The sequence below is a fragment of the Geotrypetes seraphini genome, chromosome 1, assembly GCF_902459505.1.
Source record: "Geotrypetes seraphini chromosome 1, aGeoSer1.1, whole genome shotgun sequence".
Taxonomy (NCBI): Eukaryota; Metazoa; Chordata; class Amphibia; order Gymnophiona; family Dermophiidae; genus Geotrypetes; species Geotrypetes seraphini.
The window spans coordinates 42,243,306-42,267,919 of record NC_047084.1 but is presented as its reverse complement, the minus strand read 5'-3'; the positions used below and the strand labels follow the sequence as shown (position 1 = coordinate 42,267,919).

General features: G+C 40.7%; 1 protein-coding gene across 6 annotated transcripts in view; it reads left to right on the top strand.

Annotated features, from left to right (window-relative positions):
* IPO11 (importin 11) overlaps window positions 1–24,614 on the top strand; it is a 568,146-nt gene that overhangs the window by 387,377 nt on the left and 156,155 nt on the right. The window contains exon 30 of one of the 6 annotated variants that reach the window (XM_033930435.1): window positions 11,733–11,792. The exons of the other annotated variants lie outside the window; for them this stretch is intronic. Coding sequence (XP_033786326.1) covers window positions 11,733–11,777 — 45 coding nt within the window. The 3' untranslated portion in view covers window positions 11,778–11,792. Of the gene's footprint in view, window positions 1–11,732; window positions 11,793–24,614 lie in introns of those variants that run through there. 6 annotated transcript variants of the gene reach the window in all.

Below are 24,614 nucleotides of genomic sequence, written 5' to 3'. Positions count from 1 at the left end.
AGACTCGGGGTATAAGATTTAAGGTTTTGCTGATTGCCCAGAGTATATATTAAAAATAAAAAATAGCCATTGGGTGAAGAACTACATCCATCTTTGGCTACTGGGCTTGATAGACCATTGGTCTGACCCAGTAAGGCTATTCTTATGTTCTTATTAACTTTTAACATTCAACTTCCTTCCATTTTTCTGCTTCCTTCTCAAATCTATCTATTTTTCCATGTCTTCCTTTCCCATGTATCCATGTGCACTATCTCCTCTCTCTCTCTCTCTGCCTTTTCCTTCCATCTTTCTTCTCCCCTATTCCCATCCATCCATAAACAGTATTTCTTCCATCTCTCTTCTCTTCCCAATGCCTTCCATCCCTCTGCACTATCTCTTTCCTCTCTCTCCCCTTCTCCTTCCCCACCCCACCCCTCTCACTCCTGGGCACCATCTCCTCCCTCACTTTCCTCTTCTCCTTTCCCACCCCTTTCACCCCTGTGCACCATCTCCTGCCTCTCTCTCCCCTTACCCTCCATTCCTGTGTACCATCTCCTCTTTCTCTTTTCCTCTCCCATGGTCTGACATCTGCCTTCCCCCTTCCCCCCCTCCTGTGATCTGGGATCTTTTTCCTCTCCTTCCCACAGTCTGAAATCTCTCTCCCCTTCTTCACTTCCCTCCTCCCCCCCTTTGTAATCTGGCATCTCCCTGTGTTTCCATTCCCCTCCCCCTCCCTTAGTCTGGAATCTCTCCCTCCTCCTTTCCTTCCCTGGTCTTGCATCTCTCTCATCCCCCCTCCCCCACCCAGTGGTTTGACATCTCTCTCCTTCCCGTCCCCCCTTTTTATGGAATGGTATCTATCTTCCCTCCTTCCCTTTCATCCCCTTGCTTGGCGTCTCTCTCTCTTCTTCCCTTTCTTCCCCTGAAAAACTGGCATCTTTCTTTCCCTTTCCTTCCCCCATCCGCACAGTCCAGCATCTCTTCATTTCCCTCCCCATATCTCTCTCCCCTCCTTCCCTTTCATCCCTTTGTCAGGCATCGCCCTCTTTTTCCTTCCCTTCTCCCACGGTCTGGAATCTTTATTTTCCCCCCTTCCACTTCCTTTCTTCCCCTGGATGTCTGGCATCTTTCTTTTTCTTTCCTGTGTATCCCCATGGTTCAGCATCTCTTTATTACCCTCCCCATACAATTCCCCCCACCCCACTCCCATGGAATCCAGTGCTTGCTCATCATTCTCATTCTCAGCAGTGTTGCTCTTACTCTTTGGAACATTGGCTGTGTGAGTGAAGTAAACATGCTGCCTTTGGCACCCCGGAAGCTTTTTCTCTGCTACTCCTTCTTATCCCCACCTAGGTGGGAAGCAGTAGCAAAGAGAAAGCTTTCGGGCTGCTTAAGGCAGCATGTTTACTTCACTTACGCTGCTGGCAGTCTGAAGAGTAAGAGCAGCGCTGCTGGGAAAGAGAACAGTGAGCAAGCACTGGATCTCACTGAGGGGGAGAGGGAGAGGAGGGGAACTCTGGATAAGTGCACGGGCCACCCAGAAGATCTCTGCGGGCCGCCATTGGCTCACCAGAATGTTTCAGAATGTGCATTTTGAGGGGGGGGGGGGCAAGTGAAAAACTTCATCATTGATATTTTGAAGAGATTAAGATGTCAAATAAATATTCAAGACTTAGCTCATGTTTCAATACTCCCAGCAAAATACACCTAATGAAGTCTCTTTTGGGAAAGAACTATAAATTGCCTGTGACTGTAGTTACTTTCATTCTGCTGTAATGGCTTAATAGGATATTGTGTAATTAAATTTTGAGTCTTTAATTAGCATTCCAAATGTTCTCAATGTCATTGTTTGGGAAATGTATTAAATAACAAGCTGTAGTGATGATTGATGGGCTGCTTGACTTTTACAGTTTAACGTGAAGATTTGTTTACACTTCCGAGTAACCAGCGTTTACATAACAAGGGCTTATTTTGTTTTATAATTGTGGAGAGACTGTAAAACATTGTTAAGAGCTACAAGCAATACAGGGCTTTTCAGTAAAAGTTTATGAGATTGCATTAAAGATCTATTAAGGTAGCTAAAGGTTTTACTGAATACAAAAATTCCATTAAATCGTAGATTTTTAGTAACTGTACAACATGAAGAATACTGCGCTAATGTACTTGTCTACCAAATAGTATTGGCATTAACACCTGCATTTAGGCCCAGATTCCATAAGCATCGCCTGAAGTTAAGACATCTAGACCAGCTCGGTTAATTGAAAGCCCCATTTAAAAAAAAAGAATTACAAAACGGCATATAAATTTTTTAAATAAATAGATGCCTACCACCTAACTCAGTAGATGCCTACCACCTAACTCAGTAGATGCCTACCACTTCGAGACAGGCATCTACTCCGAGATGCCTAACAAGTAAGCAGGTTAGGGGCAGATTTTGAGTGTGCTTTGACTTAGGCACTTGGAGGTGCCTAACGTAGGCGCACTCAGGCCAACAATCCATGGCCTAAGTGGGAGTGCGCCTAAAGTTTCAATGCATACTGGTGCCTAAGACTGCTTAGGTGCTGTTAGGCGTGATTCTATAAACAGTGCCTAGTGGATGATTAACAATTGCGCTCAACAGCACTTAGCAGCTAGTGCTGTTTATAGAATCAGGGCCTTAGTGAACAGTAATACATGTTAACATAAATGTTGCTCATTGTCCTCCTACAATGTGCATTACTTGTAGGCATAATGGCATTGCCTAATATAGAAAGGTTACAGGAAAGCAAATAAGCCCATTAAAATCTAATGTGCTCTGACATACTACCTGAACCCACATAGAGGGTCCGCCCAGCTCTTTGTCGCCTTTGATCCTAATAGGATAGGAGTTACTGTTTCCAAAAGAAACATCTCCACTTGGCAAGCAGACTGTATCCCCTTGTGTGTACTTGGGCTGGGTTGACACTAGAAGGTCATGTGACAACCCACAATGTACAGGCTATGGCTGCTTCGGTAGCTCATTTTCGCTCTGCATCTATTGAAGAAATCTGCAAAGCAGCTACTTTGTCTTCAATACACATGTTTACCTCTCACTACTGTTTAGAACACAACTCCAAAAGAGAGAGTCAGTTTTGAAAGTAGTTCTGCACAATCTGTTCTCTACTTAAAGACAACTTTCCCTCCCAGCTCTGTGGAGTTTTGCCAGGCTACTGTATATTTAGTGTTCAACCTCTTCCAGAGACATGATCCTGGCAACTTGGGAGTCCTACATGTGAGAATATTATGCTTGCTTGTCCTTGGAGAAAGCAGATACTTACCTGTAGCAGATGTTCTCCGAGGACAGCAGGCATATTTTCTTGCGACCTGCCCACCTCCCCTAGTTGGCTTCTTCGCTTTGTTACTGAAATAATGCTCCTATGAGCAGACATCAGGTGGGAAGGCACACGTGCGCATACAGTATGGGCACTTCCTAAAGATTTAAAGTGACAGTGCACTTTGCAGTGTCCGTACCAGGTTCCATGGATGATGTCACCCATATGTGAGAGAATATGTGCCTGCTGTCCATGAAAAACATTTGCTACAGGTAAGTATCTTTGCTTTCTAGTTCCCACAATTCTTTATTTTGTTATGGAAAGGAGATTTAAATCAATTCCTTTGTTCTTCAGAAAAAAAGGAGAGAAATAGCATAACGTTCCAGTTTCAGCAAAATTCAACTACAATCAGCACAAAAGTAGGAGAGGAGCTTATAGGTTGCCTAAGAGATATATGGATGAGAGAAGGAAGTTCAAAACTCCCAAAAAAAAAGAGTTTAACCAGAGCAGTATGGAGAATCATCAATATGGTAACTACTACTACTATTTAACATTTCTATAGCTCTGAAGGTTGTATACAGCGCTGTATATTTTGACATTAAATATACAGTCGCTGCTCAGAAGAGCTTACAATCTAACTTGGACAGACAGACATGACATAGAGGGCTGGGGATATAGAAATCAAGGTGAGAAGAGTTTGGAGTTGAAAGCAGTCTCAAAGAGGTTGGCTTTTAACTTGGACTTGAACATTGACAGAGACAAAGCCTGCCGTAGGGATTCAGGCACTTTGTTCCAAGCATATGGTTCAGCAAGACAGATAGGATGGAGTCTGGAGTTGTCAGAGGAAGAGAAGGGCACAGATAGGAGGGACTTAGCCGTTGAGTGGAGCTCACGGGGAGGGGGGGAACATAGGGGGAGAGAAGTGAGAAGCCATGTGAAAAGGAAGAGTCAGGTTGAACAGTCGAAGGATCTCTGATATGAAGTGATTCCCTTTCACAGAGAGTAAGATATTTTCCATTTCCTCTGGCCAAGGAAGCTCAGGGTGAACCTCAAAAACACCCTTGAACATTTACAAATTAAGGGAAAGCTGATTATGGACACAGATCTGTATCTGAGTGTAGCTGAGTCAAATGGTTGCAATCAGAATTATTACTAGAACAAGATTTAGTTGCTTACACTTTGTAGTAAAGTTATACTACTACATCAGTTTGAGCTTTGCCTAATTATTGCAGCATGTAATTTTACAGTCTACTGCTAGGTCCAGAAGATAAGACTTCCTGCTCTTCTCCCCCCCCCCCCCAACACACATACCTCCACCATAGCTGCAGTAATGTCATGGGAAAGCTTTTGCTGTCAGCAGCTGCTGGAGTTTTCCCAACTTTTACGAGCCAAAAGTGAAAGGGCAAATTATTACAAGAAAACATCTCACCACATATGGTCAACATCGAAAGAAACCCCATCCTTATAACATAACCAACCTTCCTGCCATCCACTTACCCCCATATAAAGCTCTCGCAGCCTTTAATCCCAACAATACCACAAAAAAGTATCTTCCAAATCTTAAATCTTCAGTGTAAGGGATGAGTCATTCTGCCCCCCCCCCCCCTTCCTCTGTCTCTCCTTTTTGCTGATAAAGGCATTGGTTTTGAAAAGGTGTTTTTGAAATTCTAGGTTTGATATCAAAACTGTTTGTGCCACATATTTTCTCAATTAGGTCAAAGTGTCAAATTCACCACTTACAAATTGGCACCTGAACAATCTCTTTTTAGCTTCCAAAGGTTTAAAAGACAGAAACATAGTATCTTGGTTTTTAGGATAGTTATAGAGCCCAAAATCCGAAGTGGGGAGGGACTCCAGGGAGATAGTAGGGGCTTCTTTAGGGAATGGGGTGGCCTTATGGCCAGAGTAGTTTTGCTGCCTCATGGATGTCTTTTGGGGGAGCCGTATAGGTGACTATATTGATGATAAGTAGTAGTACACTTCTCCCTTCATATTCGCGGTTTCAGCACTTGCGACTTCGATTATTCATGATTTTTAGCATGCTGGCTCCTCTCCCCAAATATATCATCCATGGCCAATTTATGGAACTATAAACTCAAAAAAACCTTGTGGTTACCTATTAATTAAATCAAACATAAAAACCACCAATATAGACCAAAATGACACTGAAGGTCCTTTTATAAGGGAACAAGCCTCAAATCAAGGAGCTTTACCCATTCCATGTTTTCTCAAAGAGATAAACAGATCTGTTCTCTTACTCCTGTTTACATCACCGGCTTGAACCCATCCTCCCTACCTTTAACTCAATTAATTGATTTTTTCTTTAATTCATTACTCTTTAATCTTCTATCAATCTATAGTAAAATTCATTTAAATTAGATCTCTCAATTCATATTAAACTAAACCACTTAAATACTTGATACTAAAGAACCTCACAGCTCATTTCAGAACACAGAATCGACAGATTAATTTTTTTTAACTTATCTTGAAAAAGTGCACTGGTGCTTTTAAGTGCTTATATTGAAAAGTGCATTCGTGCTATAAACTGCTTCAATTCATTTCCAGCTTTTGTAGCTTAAAGTGCTTAGCCTCTGCTCTAAAATAACTTTCTGTTTGTCTCTTTGAGAAAACCTGGAATGGGTAAAACTCCATGATCTGAGGCTTGTTCCCTTATAAAAAGACCTTCAGTGCCATTTTGGTCTTTATTGGTGGTTTTTATGTTTGATTCGATTTATAAAACTGCCACCAACACCTTTTTTTTCTATGCGTATAAGTGCATGGGTTCCAGAGGCTTACGACTCCCAAATCAAGTAAAGGGGTGCAAAGAAGTCAGGGAATAACCTTGCATACCTGCCATTGCAAAGGGGTGGGCTAAAGCCTCATTTCTACCTGGCCAAGTGCAACCAACTAACTAACTTTCTCATATGTTCTTTGCAGTTTTATCATATTCTCGAGGGTTTTTATCAGAAAACTGTGAAGAACATATAAGAAAGTTATTCACGGTTTTTCTGTAATCGCGGGTCAGTTTATCCCCAGTCATCGTGAATATGGAGGGAGACGTGTAGTAGTATCTAGGTTATGGACAGCACCCATTAACTTTTCTGCCTTTACTAGGTATATGGCCTGCATTATATCTATTAGCTATTACCCTGGATAGTGAGTTCAGCTAATATCTAATGAGCCTATTATTAAATGTCATCCCCACTGTATGGGCATTAGCATGCACATTAATTTTACTTCATATTCATATCAACACACGTACATATATTATATGTGAGCACATTTAAGTGACTTAGGCGTCGGATAATATGTATGTTAATAGATGTGAAGCTCAATACGAATTAGCAAATAGGCTGCTTAGATTCATGATGGTGGAACTGAATTAGTAGAAAGAGCCTTCAAAAATTCAGTCTTAAGACCTAGTGAAATATACAGTATATATTTTTACTACCTCTCCTCCTCGAATCAAACCAGTTACCATTTGCCTCCTCATCAACAATATTGCTGGTTACAGTTGAGACACTGCTTGAAAGCTCTTTATCCGGATGTGCGGAAATTGGGAACTACTCCATCATTGCTTTCTCAAACATCGTTAATTAATAACAATAAAAAAGGTGTTGCCTCAAGATGGTATGACCTATTGAGAAAGTCTTCGACTTATTCCCTATCGAAGGTGATGAATGCATGGCATGAAGACTTGGGACTAGCATTAGAGGATGAAACTTGGCAGGCAGTCTGGAAAACCTTGTTTAAATCCTCTCGATCTGCCAGCATTCTTCAATCTATGTTCTTTCTGTTGCACAGAACTCACTGGACCCCACTTAAGGTAGCAAAAATCTCAACTGGTCTTTCCCCCATTTATTGGTCTTGTAACTTGCTGGAGAGCACTTTAGCACATATGATTGTGCACACTTAGGGCTCCTTTTACGAAGCTGCGTTAGCGGCCTTATCGCAAGCAACTTTTTAGCACGCGCTAACCCCAAAACTACCACCTGCTCAAGAGGAGGCGGTAGCGGCTAGCGCAGTCGGCAAATTAGCGCGCGCTATTACGTATGTTAAACCGCTAACTCGGCTTCATAAAAGGAGCCCTTAGTAGGTTATTGGAATAAAGTATGGGAAACTATTTCTAAAATCTTACCCTTGTCAGAACCTCTGAGTTTACGCATTATTAAACTAGATCATCATGGCCTCCTGCATAAGCTGCCTGATCATAACGCGCGACTATTCAACATATTGATATTCCTCGCCCTTAAAAACATATTGCATTGCTGGAAAGACATGTCTAAGGGGAATTACAAGACATGGTGGAATACGCTAGGCCTTACAGTAAAATGTGTAATAGTGGAAAAACGCTAGGCCTTACAGTAAAAAGTGTTATACTGGAAAAACATAAGGCTATGAGTTCCTATACTAAAATATGGAATCCGGTTAACTTCTATTGCAACACAGGCTGACGACATTCAGTTTATGTGCTGAAACATGGATATCATTATTTAAACCTGGCTCTTACTTTATGGCTCACTCCTAGTGTTTCCATAGGTGTATGGCTCCGGTATCTCTCTGTGTTTTGGATATTACATGTACTTTTGACTGCGTGTTGTGCTGCTACTTCCCCCTTATAGATAGGCATGGATCTGCCTGCTGTATTATATTATGTAGATAATATTTTGTGACTCTTTGTATTGGAACGGCGTGCATGGTTCTTGCCTTGTTAACATTTATTGTACTTTATATACTAAACTCAATAAAACTTTTGAACAAAAAAAAAAATATTTGCATCACTGATTTGCTAGATTATAGAATATATTTCAAGCTTAATGAATTTATCAATATTAGCATTTCAGTTCTAAATTAATTCTAGAAATTGTAGCCTAGTTCCATTGCAGTGGCTACGAGTGGTTACAGTCAAAATAGTAAAAAGGTCAAAACATTGAATACCAAGAAATATTTCAGCAATCTTAAAATTGAAATTTCAGTCAGAACATTTTTAACCCCAATATTTTGTGACTTTTGCTTTATGTAAAAATTGCTTTGTGGAAAGGGATGTTTTAATTGACCTGAGGAGAAGCTTTACCATTCTTAACATTTTCCTCAGCATTTCAAAGAACAGGTAATCAATAGTTTGTAATTGATTGCATTTTAAGTGTAATATATACACTGCTCTAATGCATTTGAGTGCACATTGTAAAGTGATCACTACAGATCTGAAGCAAGTGGATTTCCTTAGTTTGTATGCATTTAACAGATGTACTGCAGAACTTGTTTTTTTTAAGCAGCTTCAGTTTTAGTGATAATTAATGATCAGTGATTCCCAAACCTGACCTAGGGAAACCCCAGGCAGATTTTCAGGATAACAATAATGAATATTCATGAAATTTATTTTCTATGTACTGCCTCCTTGCTATGCAAATCTGTTTCCTTACCTAGGAGTAACCTAGTGGCTAGAGCAGCAAGCTGGGAGCCAGAGAGAACATGATTTGGATCCCACTGACACTTCTTAAGGCCCTGGGCAAAGCACTAAACCTTCCATTGTCTCAGGTGAAAACTTAGGGGGTAGATATTCAGCCAGGGATAGTGTTTTATAAGCCTCTGCTAATGTTATTCCTGGATATTCAGTGTCAGAACATCTGGGCACCAGCATTGAATATCCAGGTTTATTGATAAACTTTCCAAGAATAACTACGATTACACCTAGAGATATGCTTAGGAGATATCTAATAGAAATACTGGGAGTTCCGGAAGATAATCTTCCACCATTTTCTCAAGTCTATTATCTTCCCAGTAAAAAGTCACATCAACAGCAACCTGTTCCTACTGAAGAACAAATATTGAATATTACTGAGATATTAGAGAAGTCAGACAAAGAAGTGGTAACACCCGCAACATTAGTAGCTACCGTACTCTAGCTCTTTCTAAAGATAAATTTTGGTTATTGAGACTATTTTTCAAGAATAAACAGAAGGAATTTCTTGGTTATAAAATTCAAATGTTTCCTGATGTTTCAAGGGAAACTCAAAAACGTAGATGTGATTTTCTTCTTTTGAAACCGGGGGTCACCTCGTTGGGGGCTACCTTTTATCTAAGACATCCTTGTAAGTGCATTGTCCATTATTATTCCATTAAATTCCACGTATTCTTTGAGCCTCAACATTTGATTAATTTTCTGGTTATTCAAGTTTCAAGTTTATTTCAGTTTTTGATTAAACGCTTATTCAAATATACAAAGCGATTTACAAAGTATTAAAAAAATAACATAAAAACAGATAAATATTTTGACAAGGAGAAAATGCAACTTGAGCTCTAAAAGAAAATAGTAACTCCCAACCCGATCTATAGGCATATTTTTACTTCTTTTGGTTGTTTTCTTGTTTTTTCTCGCAAACTAATTCTTGGACCTAAAGAGGACTTGAGCTGATTTCACTATAATAGTTTTTCTTGTAAACTACTTAATTTGTTAAGTATGGATTTATATGATTGTAATATGTTTGGTTAAATTTGCTTTCTGTACAAGTTTTACTTGATATTATATTGAAATCAATAAAATACTTAAATACAAAAAAAAAAAAGGAATATCCAGGTTTATGCAGTTGGCGGTTGATTGATCAGCGCTTAACTACACTAACCCCCTCTTTTACAAAGGTGCACTATGCTTTTTAGTGCGCGCTAAACGCTAATGTATGCATGTTATATCCTATGGACATGTTAGCGGTTAGCGCACACGTTGATTTTAGCACATGCTAAATCCGCGTTAAACTGCTTAGAGTACCTTGTACATCGCCTAGCAAATTTTAATAGGCGATTTATCAAATGCTGAATAAACGTGAAACTTGAAACTTTGTAAAAGAGGGCCTAAGTGTCGTTTAGTGTCACTTAACTACACTAAGCAACACTGCATAAAGATAGGACTGTGTTTTATGCAGTCTTTTTTAATGGAAGTAAAACCCAGATGTCTCTATCTATTCTCCTTACTTACATTGCTTTCAGTGGAGTAAAACTTGGATTATCTCAATCCATTTTCTTTTTTTCTGGTACCATACAGTATGGTAACTCTATGAAGTGTTGCACTATGAAAATATTTTTTGTAAGGGGGTTAAGAAGTAGTTAAGGGGCACATTTATGGTTTTATTTATTTATTTATTAGAGTAATAAAGATGGTCTCTCTATATTAGTAAGCTTTACTTATTTGAACCTGTTGTTTATTCTATTTGTGCATAGCTTTGAGTTTTTGAGATTAATACATGTCAATAAATAAAAACATACTAATAATGCTGTGTACTGTAAAAAGGCAGGCTGTGAGTAAATTGAATAAACCAGGAACCATAATTCAGGACTGATGTATATTTGTGTGGGAAAATGCAGGAGGACCAGTAGAGACCCTAAACATGGCCATGTGAATTGGGGAAGATGTGAGAAAAAGAATGACAGGGATCTAGAGGAAATCTCAGGGAAAGGTAACGAAGTATCTGAGGGAGAAAGAGAGCGATAAAAGACAATGTGAGTGGAAAAGCTCTCTATTGAAGAGGTAGTGTGAACAGGACTGAAGTAAGAATAATTTCAGGAATTTTGGGCTTTCTGTGTGTATCAGAAAAGCAGTGGTAATTTATTTATTCAATTTTCTATACCGTTCTCCCAGGAGAGCTCAGAACGGATTACATGAGTTTATTTAGGTACTCAAGCACTTTTCCCTGTCTGTCCTGGTGGGCTCACAATCTAATGTACCTGGGGCAATGGGGGGATTAAGTGACTTGCTCAGGGTCACAAGGAGTAGCGTGGGTTTGAACCCACAACTCTAGGGTGCTGAGGCTGTAGCTTTAACCACTGCGTCACACTCTCCCCTTTGAGAGGAGACAACTATGTCCATGCCAAAGTTACAAATAGTTGAATTAAAAAATTAATGCATGTGTGTGTTTGTGCATTTGGGAATAGCTTTGACAACTGAAAATTTACTTAGACAAATGCATATCAACATATCCAGGCAAGTGAGAGTATGAGTACATGTACACAAAAGGCTATGAAAAGTTGATTGGTATAAGAAGACTTATCATTTTCTTTTTTTTTTTTTTGGGGGGGGGCTGTTCAATATTTGTGAGTGCAGGCCCCAAGAGAAGAGAACTAGAGAATAACCACACTGAGATGCCTGAGATTCCATTTTGCTAGTCTTATGGGACCAGCTTGAGAAAGATGCTGTGTTCAATGTCTGAAAAGTCCCACCGATCATCAGACCGTCAGCTTACTTTTTTTTTTTTTATAAATCTTTATTAATTTTAAAAATATAAATAGTGCAATACAATGAATTTAAACATAAACAAATCAAGAAACGCACTTTAAATTTGCAAATAATTTAAAAATACAATGAATTTAAACATAAACGTACAATGAATTTAAACATAAACAAATTGTCAGCTTACTATGTTTCTATATAAGCTTCATTAACAAATATATTCATTCCATTTCCCTTTTCAGCCAATTTCAGATTTCTATAACCAAATGACTGTTTTTAAAAGTTAGGCTCATCATTGTTTAAAGCAGGGCTGTGGAGTCGGAGTCGAGGAGTCGGAGGAAATTTCGGGTACCTGGAGTCAGAGTCAGAAGTACAAAAAACTGAGGAGTCGGAGTTGGAACATTTATCTACCGACTCCATTTTTGAACTTGGCATACCAATCACGAGTGATTCTTTCAGCTATAGCCCCACTATATACACAGCACAAATGTTGCGAGCAGCTTCTGCGGCCTTAGAACCTTGATTAAAAGCAAAAAGAAGATGGTGTCGAAAATGCTCATTTCTCTCAACTTGACATTCCATTTTAACGATCTGAAAATTAACCAGTGCTGTGGAGTCGGAGTCGAGGAGTCGGAGTCGGAGGAAATTTCGGGTACCTGGAGTCGGAGTCAGAGTCTGAAGTACAAAAAACTGAGGAGTCGGAGTCGGAACATTTATCTACCGACTCCACAGCCCTAGTTTAAAGTTGTACAGGTTTACAAATTAGGTTTTTGTGTGTCAGCTATTCATCTTTTTCTAAAACATATTTCTCGAATAAGCATAATATCACCTTGTAGTTTCCTTGAATCCTTAAATGTAAGTTTTCTTTTGTATGACTGATTTAGCCTTTTGATATTTAAGGTTTTTTTTTTAAAGTGTCACTACCAGAAAATTAATTCCAATAGGAATGCATTTATTATGAATGCAAGAAATACAAATCATCTTTTAAGTAAATTAATTCATTAAAAACAGATTGTTTGGGTTCATTCTAGCCAAAGCATCCAAAGCTTACATCTGTATCTTTACCATTACATCCATTCGATTTTGTACAGATGCTACGCTCAAAGACAAAATTCAAGCGGTTATAGAAATTAACAAAAAAACAAACATAAATGATTGCAATTATGAAGAATTCAGAATGTCCTCTCACAACTTCTACACATAGTACTAGGTCATATAAATGAGAAATTGAAATCTCCACAAGGTGGCATTAGCATGTAAAAGATGCATCAAAAGTATTTTTAGGACATAATTTAGTAAACCAGGGTAGATCCTTCGTATAATGTGCTGCAGTGTTGTCTTTGCTACAGTTAAGCTGGTTTACTTTAGTGTTTCTGCACGCTTAATGTCATTGGATATGACTCCTCCTATTATATCCTTTTATCATCCTTTAATCAATGATTACATGTTTACAAGCATGAGCAAAGAATGTTAGCTGATTTTTCCTGTGACACAGGGAGAGGAGAGGTACATGCGTGATTGACAGGTGAATGGGGTCAGTTCAAAACATTTATTTACATTATTTATATATTGCAAATCTACAAATTCTATGGGGCTCATAATAAAAAAAAATAAAAGTCTAAAAAGTGGCCTAAATGGGTACTTAGATGATCAAAAAGCCTGATCGTTCAAGTACTCATAATCAAAGCTGGTTTTAGACGTATCTAAAACCAGCTTAGGCCTTTCCCTTGCCTCTAAATGCACAGAGAGAAAAGAGGCGTTTTTAGAGGAGGGGAAAGGATGGGTGGTGAGCGGGGGGAGGGCCGACCTACACCTAGGCGTACAACACATATAACCAAAGATTTTGACAGGTTGTCTAGTTGGCACTTATACGTTTTGACTTAGACCAAATCAAACAGGTATAAGTGCTGAAAAAGGGGCCACTGAGCTATTGGCGGCTGGCGCGATCAATTCAGCGGCCCACAACCTACCCACCACCCCCACCACAACCATCGCGGCAGGAGAAATGCCCAATCTCTCCTGGCGTGGGTTGTGGCAGTTCGGGTAGAGGAGTGATCGCATCGCAGCAGGGGAGATGGCCAATCCCTTCTGCCGCGATACATCACCCCCCCACACACACACTATCGGGGCAGGAGGGAGCCCAAGCCCTCTTACCCCGTCAAACTGCAACCCCCCCCCCCCCCCGCTGACATCGGGGCAAGAGGGATCCCAAGCCCTCTTGCTCCGTGATCCCCAGCCCCCCCCCCCCCCGAGTCTGATGGGGCCAGGAGGGAGCCCAAGACCTCCCCGGTGACACCCTCTAACCCCCACCCCCCACTAAAATACAGGCAGGAGGGATCCACAGCCCTCCTGCCCTCAACGCAACCCCCCCACGACCGCCCCCCCAAACCCCCGATCGGCCCTCCTGCTGACCCACGACTCCCCTGCTGATCCCACGACCCCTCCCCGTACCTTAAAACTTGTTGGTCGGACGGACGGGTGCCAAGCCCGTCTGTCCGACAGGCCAGCCATCTCGGGAATGGCTGGCCTTAGGGCCTGATTGGCACAGGTGGCTCAAACCCCACCCACAGGTGGGGCTTGAGGCGCCTGGGCCAACCGGAATCGGCCCAGTTGTCTTAGTCCCTCTCCTGTAGGCAGGGCCTTAGGTACATGGGCCGGTTGGGTTCGGGGGAGGTCATGGGGGGGTTGCGTTGAGGGCAGGAGGGCCTGGGATCCCTCCTGCCCGTATTTTAGTGGGGGTTAGAGGGTGTCGCTGGGCCAGGAGGGCTTAGGCTTGGGGGGGGGTTAGGGATCGCGGGACAAGAGGGCTTGGGCTCCCTCTTGCTCCGATGTCGGCAGGGGGGGGGGTTTGCGGTTCAACGGGGCAAGAGGGCTTGGGCTCCCTCTTGCCCCAATGTCATCGGGGGGTCGCAATTCGACGGGGCAAGAGGGCTTGGGTTCCCTCTTGCCCCGATGTTGTCGGGGGAGGGGGTTCGCGGTTCGACAGGGCAGGAGAGCTTGGGCTCCCTCCTGCCCGGATCATTGTAGGGGGGGAATTCTGTAACCGGTATTGTTTTTGACAGACACTGGTTACAGAATCCAGCTTTTAGGCGAAGGACTGGCTCCTCCTTCGCCTAAAAGCTCTTGTTTTGGACGTTTGGGGCTTAGGCTTTTTTTAGGTTGATTATATGGTGTAAGTTTAGATGTAGTGGTGGTCTGGGCGTTTAAACAGCTGAACGTAGAGGCAGGCCATTAGGTAATGTGACCAGATACCACTTTCACTTAAGCAATACAGACGTTAACAATTTAAGCTTATGGGTAATAGGGTATGCAAAAAGATAGATCTTTGAATGGCAACACATGTGCAGCTAAAGAGGGAAAAGGAGGGGGGGAGTTTGAAGACAAAAGGGCTCAAGAAACATAAGTGAGACAGCAGAGAACACTATAGAAATATGATGACTGACCACAGTAACCTCTCAAGCACAGCGCGGGGGAGACCGCTAAACGTCCATAATTTTGAAAATCACCTATTTGGAGAGCCAATGTTTCTAGACAGAACGTCTAACTTTTTAAAGCATTTTCAACCACACAAATGTCCAAGTTAAAAACGTCCACATGCATACTATTTAGACATGGGGAGGACCAGCATTGTAATAGACTGGTCACACAGACATACTAACGAAGCAGTGGGGCACTTTAAAGAGCACTGCTGTGAACTTCACTTAAAAGGTGCCAGATATACATCCCACCAGATCCCCCTTAAAATATATGCTGAGCCCCCCATAACTCCCCCAAAACCTACTGTACCCACCTGCCTACCACTCCAAAAGCCCTTATGGCTGCAGGTGGCACCTATAGGGCAGTAGAGACTTGGAAGCTTTTAGTGGCCTCACACTTGCCATCATAAATGTAGTAGTTAGAGTGGCTTATGGGCCTGGCCTGGATCCTTCTCTCTATGGTTCACTGGGCTACTTCACACACTTGTGTGCTGCTCTACTAAGATTTCCCATTCCAGATACTGCTGTTCAACAGACAGGTATGTACTGTTTTATTCAGAAATTTGAAGGCTAGGAGGGAGTCAGTGATTACTGGGGAAGTGTGAGGATCATGCTTACTTTCTACACATAAAACAAGCCTTTATATGTGAAAAGAGCCTTTTAAATTACACCCAAAATGCATTTTCCCCAATGGAAAAAGCTTTGAGTGTCTTGTCTTTGTTATGACTACAGCAATACAATAAATGATTGATGTTTTATAAAGACTGTATCTTAGTATAGTGTATATAAATAATACATTAACTTCCTTTTCTTCTCTAAGACTGAAATAACAAGGGATTTCAAATACTATCAATATTGTCATCTTTATTGGAAAATTAAATGGGAATAATTTTGGTTTAGCACATAAGAAGATAAAAGATAAATCAATTTTGCATGGACTAATAGACTAGGAAATAATTTTGATATTTTAAAACTTTCTGAAACTTGCAGATCAAGGTTTGAATGTTTCTCATAGTTCTGCATTGAAAGTTCATTCCTTCTCTGATTTAAAAAAGGAAAAAAAAATCAATTGGTCAAGAAGTACAGTGTTGATTAATGGTTAGTGAAATGACTATGAATCAGAAAATTGCTTGGCAGTGGTGAGAAAAAGTACAATAATATGAGTATATACTGTATATTTTCCTTGTATGCAGAAAAACCCTGTATATATATCTACTTATATTTGAGAACATGAAGATTTGCTAACTTGCTCATAGTGATAACATTCCCTAGTGTATAAAATATATGATTTAAACTTTTGGACTTTTAAAAATTTTAACAGAAGCGTATCTGGATTTTTTTTTTCCTGTACTGGAAAAAAATGAAATTAAGCTTGAAGGGTAATTGCATAAGAAGAGAAGAAAAGTCATGTTGGGTCAGGCCAGTGATACATTTGGCCTGGAATCAAGACAGTATATTTTAATAGTGAGATCTATTCTTTGTTGCTGACTTCAGAAGTAAGAGGTAGTGATCCATACATATTCCTGTCTAATAATTGTTAAACTATTTTTCAGAAACTTGCCCAGATTTTAACCCTTTCTATAGTATTAGCCTTGTTAGCATTGTTTGGCAACATGTTCCACAGCTTAATTGGGAAAGGGGGGAAGGGAGACAGAAAGATAGACTGAGAGGGAGAAAGAAAGAAAGAAAGTGGGCAGGGAGACAAAGAAAGGAAGGGAGCATGGAGAAAGAAAGACAGAGAAAGAATGAAAGTGGGGCAGGGATACAGAAAGAAAGGGTGGCAGGGAGAGAGAAAGAAAGGGGAGGGGGCAGGAAGAGAGGAAGAAAAAGTTGGGGGGAGGAATGGAGTGTGGCAGGGGGCAGGCAGGAAGAGAAGAAGAAAAAGTTGGAGTCATGGAAGGACAGAGATGTTGGTTGGGGACTGGGCTGAGGTCTGGAGGAGACGAAGCATGCAGGAGGCAGAAAGAAGGGAAAAAATATTGGATGCACAGTCAGAAGAAGAAAGTGCAACCAGAGACTCATGACATCACCAGACAACAAAGGTAGGAAAAATGATTTTATTTTCAATTTAGTGATCAAAATGTGTCCGTTTTGACAATTTATATCTGCTGTCTATATTTTGCACTTTGGCCCCCTTTTACTAAACCGCAGTAGCAGATATTAGCACAGGGAGCCTATGAGTGTCGAGAGCAGTGCGGAGCATTCAGCGCAGCTCCCTGCACTAAAAACAGCTATCACAGTTTAGTAAAAAGGGAGGGGGTATATTTGTCTATTTTTGTATAGTTGTTACTGAGGTGATATATTTTAAAGTCATCTGCCTTGACCTCTTTGAAAAAAATCCCGAATATAAATGATAATTAACATTTTCTCTGCGTACAGTGTGCTTTGTGTTTTTTAAAATTTTATTGTTAGATCATTTTGACTTGGTCATTTTAAAAGTAGATCGCAAGCCAAAAAAGTGTGCGTACCCCTGATTATCCATACATCTCATGCTTTTATCATATCCCCAATCGGTAATATCTTCTCCAAACTAAAGCCCTAACCTGTTTAGCCTTTTTTTCCTTTAGGGAACTGTTCCATAACCTATATCATTTTGTTAGCCTTACAAACAGGGAAAGTGTTTCTGATGTTACAGTGGGTGATCATCTGGCATCCAGTGATCATTGCATGGTACGTTTCGGTTGGGGGATTATGTGTGTGTGATGCAGTGGTTAGAGCTACAGCCTTGGCACCCTGAGGTTGTGGGTTTGAATCCCGCACTGCTCCTTGTGACCCTGGGCAAGTCACTTAATCCCCATTGCCCCAGGTACATTAGATAGAGTGGGAGCCTGCCAGGACAGCTAGGGAAAAATGCTTGAGTACTTGAATTATTTGTAATCTGCATAGAATTGTAGGATATGCAGAATATAAATTTTTAAAAAATGTCAAGGAAATGTCCGGATGGGAACATCTAGAAGGAGTAATGGGCAAAACTGAAAGTAGTTATTTTAAGTGAGACAAACCATTTTGTAAGGCAAGTAAGTAAAAGTAAGATGAAAAGAAGGCCACTTTGGTTCTCAACAGTAGTAGCTGAGAAGGTAAGGAATAAGAGGTTAGATTTCATAAACTACAAAAGATTGCAGAAAGAGGAAGAATGGCAAAAATATCTGGAAAACTTAAGAGAGCTGGTTGTGTAGTCAGGAGAGTAAAGATGCAGATGGAAGAAAAAAATAGCTGACATGGTAAAACAGGGAAACAAAGACTTTTTTAGATATATCAGTGATAGGAAGAAGTGCAAAAGGGGCATTGTGTGACTCGAAGGTGAAGGGGAGAAATATGACAAAACTGATAAAGAAAAGACTGAATTGCTTCACAAATATTTCTGTTCTGTGTTCACGGCTGAAGCGCTGGGAGCGGGACCGCTGAAGACAAATACAAATAGGGATGGAGGAATGGTATACCCTAATCGATTTTCAAAGGGTTGTGTTTGTGAGGAGCTAGATAAATTAAAGGTAGACAAAGCGATGGGGCCAGATGATGTACATCCAAGAGTGCTGAAGGAACTTAGGGAAGTTCTGGTGGCTATGCTAACTGACCTTTTCAATGCTTCTCTAGAGTTGGGAGTGGTATCAGAGGGCTGGAGAAGGGCGGATGTGGTCCTTCTCCACAAAAGTGGAAGTAAGAAAGAAGTAGGGAATTACAGGCCGGTAAGTCTGACTTCTGTGGTAAGCAAATTAATGGAAACACTTTTAAAACAGAGAATGGTGAAGTTTCTGAAAACCGGTGGATTACAGGACCGAAGGTAACATGAATTCGCTAGAGGTAGGTCTTATCAGACAAATCTGATCAATTTCTTTGAGTAGGTGACCAGAGAATTGGATAGAGGGAGTGCCCTAGATGTGGTGTACAGTCGACTCCGCTTAAGTGCAAGTCCTCTGGACTGGACAGCAACTTGCGCTTAAACAGAGTGTGCGCTTAATCGGAGTATTACTTTTTAGTGATAAAAAATCACAGTACACTGTAGTCAAATGCAATAAAACTTTTATTCAGCGAAAAGCACACAATTTAACACGGTTCAGTTTTAGAAACAGCACTGTTCTGTCTAATGCAATACACTTCCCCCTCCATATTTGTGAATTCCGTATCTACGGATTTGGTTATTTGCAATTTTTGACCAGAAATTTTTTTTTTCATTTTTTGGGCTATTTTTAGCCCTGTAAGCCCCCCCCCCCTCCCCATAAACCTTACCTGGTGGTCTAGCGGGTTTTCAGGCAGGAGCAATCTTCCCATGCTCCTGCCCCATGCAGATCACTCACGGGAAATGGCTTGAGAGACTACGGGAGCTCAAGGCAGCCATTCCTGTGAGCGATCTGCACAGGGCAGGAGCGTGGGAAGATCCCTCCTGCCTGAAAACCTGCTAGACCACCAGGTAAGGCTTAAGGGGGGGCTTACAGGGCTAAAAATAGCCAGGGGGATAAAGGCAGAACCGGCCCAAATATTATTCGCGGTTTTTCCATATTCGTGGGCTGGCTCTGCCCCTAACCCCCGCGAATTCGGAGGGGAAAATGTACACTATAAACCTTTTTTAAACCAAAATGCTACTGAAATAGTCATTGTTTTCTGCATGCAGATTGTACGATTCAGGCTGTGTATTTGACTACTAATGCTGTAAAATTGTCTATCGTCGTGACATCCATTTTTCTCCAAATAACAACGTAGTGTATGTCGGGACTTCAGCGCGTCCAAGAAAGATACAATCTCTGTTTCATTAGTCGTGATGACCACAGCAGTATTTCCATCCTCATCAGACTCTTGGTTGTCTGCTGTGTCCTTTATGACTGTACAAATATAGGAATTAGTGCTTTCAGATGATGTGGTCACATCGTTGGCAACGGCGACATACAGCTTAAACTCTTGTGGCGAGAGTTCAACTGGGAGTTCAATAGATGAAGTGTCAGCTTCATTTGTCTCATCAGGTGCATGAATGAAGCTCACCCGTCGAACACCATCATTTTTCTCACGAGCTTAGCAGCTCGTGGGCTGGATTCCATGCTTGCATCAATCACTGCCATCACATATCTTAAGACAAGCAACCTGTAATGATGTTTGAAGTTGGCAATTTATCCCTGCCCTGGTCCATCGGTTGGATCAAAGATGTCGTGTTTGGTGGCAGAAACACGAGTTTCCCTCTCCAAGGTAGGGAGAACGAGAGGGCACTCTCTAAAGTTGAAAGGGGATAGATTCCGTACAAATGTACCACTCTTCTTCACCCAGAGAGTGGTAGAAAACTGGAACACTCTTCCGGAGGCTGTTATAGGGAAAAACACCCTCCAGGGATTCAAGACAAAGTTAGACAAGTTCCTGCTGAAAAGAACGGGCACTGGTAGGGCTAGTCTCAGTTAGAGTGCTGGTCTATGACCAGAGGGCCGCCGCGTGAGCGGATTGCTGGGCATGATGGACCACTGGTCTGACCCAGCAACGGCAATTTTTATGTTCTTATAAGTTTGTTGTTGGTTAGTCTTATGTCATTGCTATGTTCTGCACAGTTATCACACAGCATTACAATGTGCCTCCTATGCCTTCTCATCAGATTATCAAGCTTCTGCAACAATTCACTCAACAATGTCACCGTCATCCGTTTTTGGTGCTTTCATATTCAACAGGCAGGTGTTTAATGTTTTTGAAGCACCGAGGATTTCAATTCTTCCCAATGACCAGTGGCTCAAGCTTTTCACTATCATCCATATTGCAACTGAACAGCAATGCCAGTCGTTCCTTTGGCACCTTGAAGCCAACAGTTTTGCTGCGTTTGAAAGCCAATGTTCCATCAGGGATGGCACGCCATGACATGCCTGTCTCATTGGCGTTGAAAACGTCGCATGGTTCATATCCACCAGTGACTGATGGCAACACTTCCATGACCAATCTTTCTGCACCAAACTCATGCGCGTCTTGTTTTTCACCATGCTGCTTCTTAAATTTTATGCCGTTACAAACTTCCCACCTCTCAAGCCATCCGTTTGTTGCTTTGAAGTCTTCTGCGCACAGTTCTTCAGAAAGCTGTGCTGCTTTGTCCATCAGCAGAGGCCCACTGATTGGCAGTTGATGACTTCTAGCTTCAGCAAACCATCGCAGCAATACCTGTTCAATGTCTCCAGCCTTCTCAATTCTTTTCTGTTTCCTGGTAGGATTGCTGCTGTTTTGCTAGTCTTTCAATATGGCTTGCGTTTTTGTGAATCCGAGAAATCTGGCTAGGATGAACGCTGTAATGTTTTGCAATAGAGACCTGACTCTCCCATTGGTCAAGTCTCTTTAAGACATCAACACGTTCAGCCAAAGACAATGACTTTTGACCAGCGTGTTGGACACATTCAGCCAAAGACAAAGATTTTTCTCCACGCGACGCCATGGTGCAGTTCTGAAAGTTCGAACACCTGGCTAGGCCTAGACTGCTGATCCGAAACACATGGCTCATCCATGTGAGAACATGATTGCTTTTAACCAGAGTGAATGTAATATGAACGAATAGAGGTGGGATCTATAACATCAGCGCGCATAAGCGGATTGTGTGCTTATCAGAATTGCAATTATCTGGAGTTTATATCCACTGATTTTAATGTAAAAAAAAATGGGACCATGGTGGTAGGCTGCAGATAACCGAAGCATGCGCTTAACCGACGTGCACTTAGGTGGAGTCAACTGTATTTAGATTTAAGCAAAGCCTTTGACAGTGTTCCACAGAGGCGTCTAAGAAATAAACTGAGTGCTCTCGGGATGGGTTCCAGAGTGACGGGCTTGGTCAAGAACTGGTTGAGTGGAAGATGACAGAGGGTAGTGGGCAATAGAGATCATTCTGAGGAAAGGGATGTTGCAAGTGGTGTGCCTCCAGGTTCTGTTCTTGGGCCTGTTCTTTTTAACCTTTTTATAAACGATATTGCTGAAGAGCTGTCGGGTAAGATTTGCCTCTTTGTTGATGATACCAAAATCTGCAATAAAGTAGACACCTCAGATGGTTTAAATAACATGAAGAAAGACCTAGTGAAGCTTGAAGAATGGTCTGAAATTTGGCAGCTAAAATTTAATGCTAAGAAATGCAAGGTCATGCATTTGGGCTGCAAAAACCTAAGGGAATGTTACAGTTTAGAGGTTGAGGAACTTATGTTCACAACAGAAGAGCGGGACTTGGGTGTGATTGTATGTGATGATCTTAAGGTGGCCAAACAGGTTGAAAAGTTGACAGTGAAAGCTAGAAGGATGCTAAGGTGCAAAGGGAGAGGTATGGCCAGTAGGAAAAAGATTTATTGATCCCCCATTTAGACCTCATTTAGAGTATTGTATACAATTCTGGAGGCCGCACCTTCAAAAAGATATAAAAAAGATGGAGTCGGTCCAGAGGAAGGCGACTAAAATGCTGCGTGGTCTTTGTCATAAGTCATATGGGGACAGACTTAAAGATCTCAATATGTATACTTTGGGGGGAAGGCGGGTGAGGGGAGATATGATAGAGACGTTTAAATACCTACGTGATGTAAATGTGCATGAGTCAAGTCTCTCTCATTTGAAAGGAAGCTCTAGAATGAGAGGGCTTCGGATGAAGTTAAGAGGTGATAGGCTCTGGAGTAATCTAGGGAAATACTTTTTTTACAGAAAGGGTGGTAAATGCTTGGAACACTATCCTAGAAGAGATGGTGGAGACAGAGACAGTCTGAATTCAAGAAAGCGTGGGATAGGCATGTGGGATCTCTTAGAGAGAGGAAGAGATAATAGTTACTGCAGATGGGCCATTTGACCTTTATCTGCCATCATGTTTCTATGTTTCTCTGAAGCTTTTCTTGAGATACCACTACTACTGACTGAAAACAGTCAAATCTGAGTGGTTTACATGAGCTTATTCAATGGTGTCACAAAGTCTGACTTCTGTAGTGGTGTAACAATATAGAACAATTTACATGAGCTGTTGTTCTAGTGTTACCTTTCATCAACTTATGCACACATTATTCAAGGTCTGATCACGCATTAATTGCATTAAAAATGCAGTCCTAGTATTTATATTTTCTTAATTTGGATTCTAGTCACTTTCAGGATTTACAAATGACTGAATGCATTTTGTACTGTGCAGCTTGAAATACAGTGTTAGCTATGAGTAAATATTAAATGAAAACATTGCTTGAAAGCTAAAAACATTTTGAAATAAGTTGTTACTGAACTTTTTTCAGAGGACGTGTTAGCCTGTGAAAACAAGTATATTAATGTTTCTCAGATACTATAATTATTGTTTGAACATTGTGCCACCCATGGAGCTACAAATTCTGCTAATAGAATATCTTCAATATGGCAGGATCATTCTTGCCTTGATTAACATATCACAATGGAACAATGAAGATTTACTGTTTTATGACAAGCATAATTGTACACTAGCTGTTTGAGATTAATATTTGAAAGCAACAGGAGGCATCTTAAATTATATTTATAATACAGAAGAGATTATAATTTTTCTACATTCAGTTTCTAACAACAATGTAGCTTGAGATCAGATTTAATAATAGATTTCCTGTGAAGGACAATTTTGAATTATACAATTATATCTAGCACTGTGCTTTAGCAGAACAGCCAAGTTACCCAGCTCCAGCAGGAATACTTTTTGGGAAAATGTGATATTTTTAATACTTGAGGCTACCCATTGAAATTAATGGTTCAGATCTCATAATGCACCAGGATAGGATTGCCAGAAACCTAGGGCTGGCTATAGTTCCCTCCAGAAACTGGATAGCGTAGCAGCTCTGGTTTTAGCCATCTAATAAGCTGTAAAATTGTACATTGATACCCCATTACTGAGATTAATCTTCTTCTGATTGGTTTGTCTGGGATCAGAGGCAAGTCTGGAATTTACATGTTTTGAAGAATATTATCATGTATTTTAGTTTGATTTAATCAACTCATACTTTTCTCTGGGCAAATCCATGTTGAACATATGCTGCACTAGGCCTGATTTCATATAATCAAAAGCATCATAAATATAACAATATAATTTAAGGATATCATCATCATAAATATATCAATATAAGCATTACACACCCAACCTCTTGTGTCAGGTTTTTCAAAACTCTGTAGCAATTATTTGGCTTGTTTGCATATTTTTGCAATTTAAGTATGATTTATAACTAGTTTTTAAGTTATGTCAATTGTGTATCATTTTAATTATGTATGTACACTACTTAGATTTGGAGATACAGTGGGATAAAATCATTTTTAAATAAATATTGTCAATTTGTATTATACTTTATAAAGATAAAGTTGTTTTCTGACTTTTCATATATGCTTAAATGCTATTTTTTTCTGCTAGTGGTAGGGGAAGGTAAGAGATCATAGTGATCAATGCTAGTAAGTGAAGAGGTGCAGGGCTTTACTTTACATACATCTTAACATAAAAAAGCACACCTGTCGATAAATCTTTCACACATAAACAACCAAACAGGTAAAAGTGCTATCTGTGTAGAGAAAATTTAATTTTATATTTATATATTGCTTGTTGCCAACTTATCAGGACTAAATCCTCAAAACTGGCACAAGTTCAGGTACTTATCTCAGACTCTTCCCCGCTCACAGTTCACAAAATTCCACATATTCATGGTTTCATAATGGATACTCAGATACTATAAGAGTCTTGTT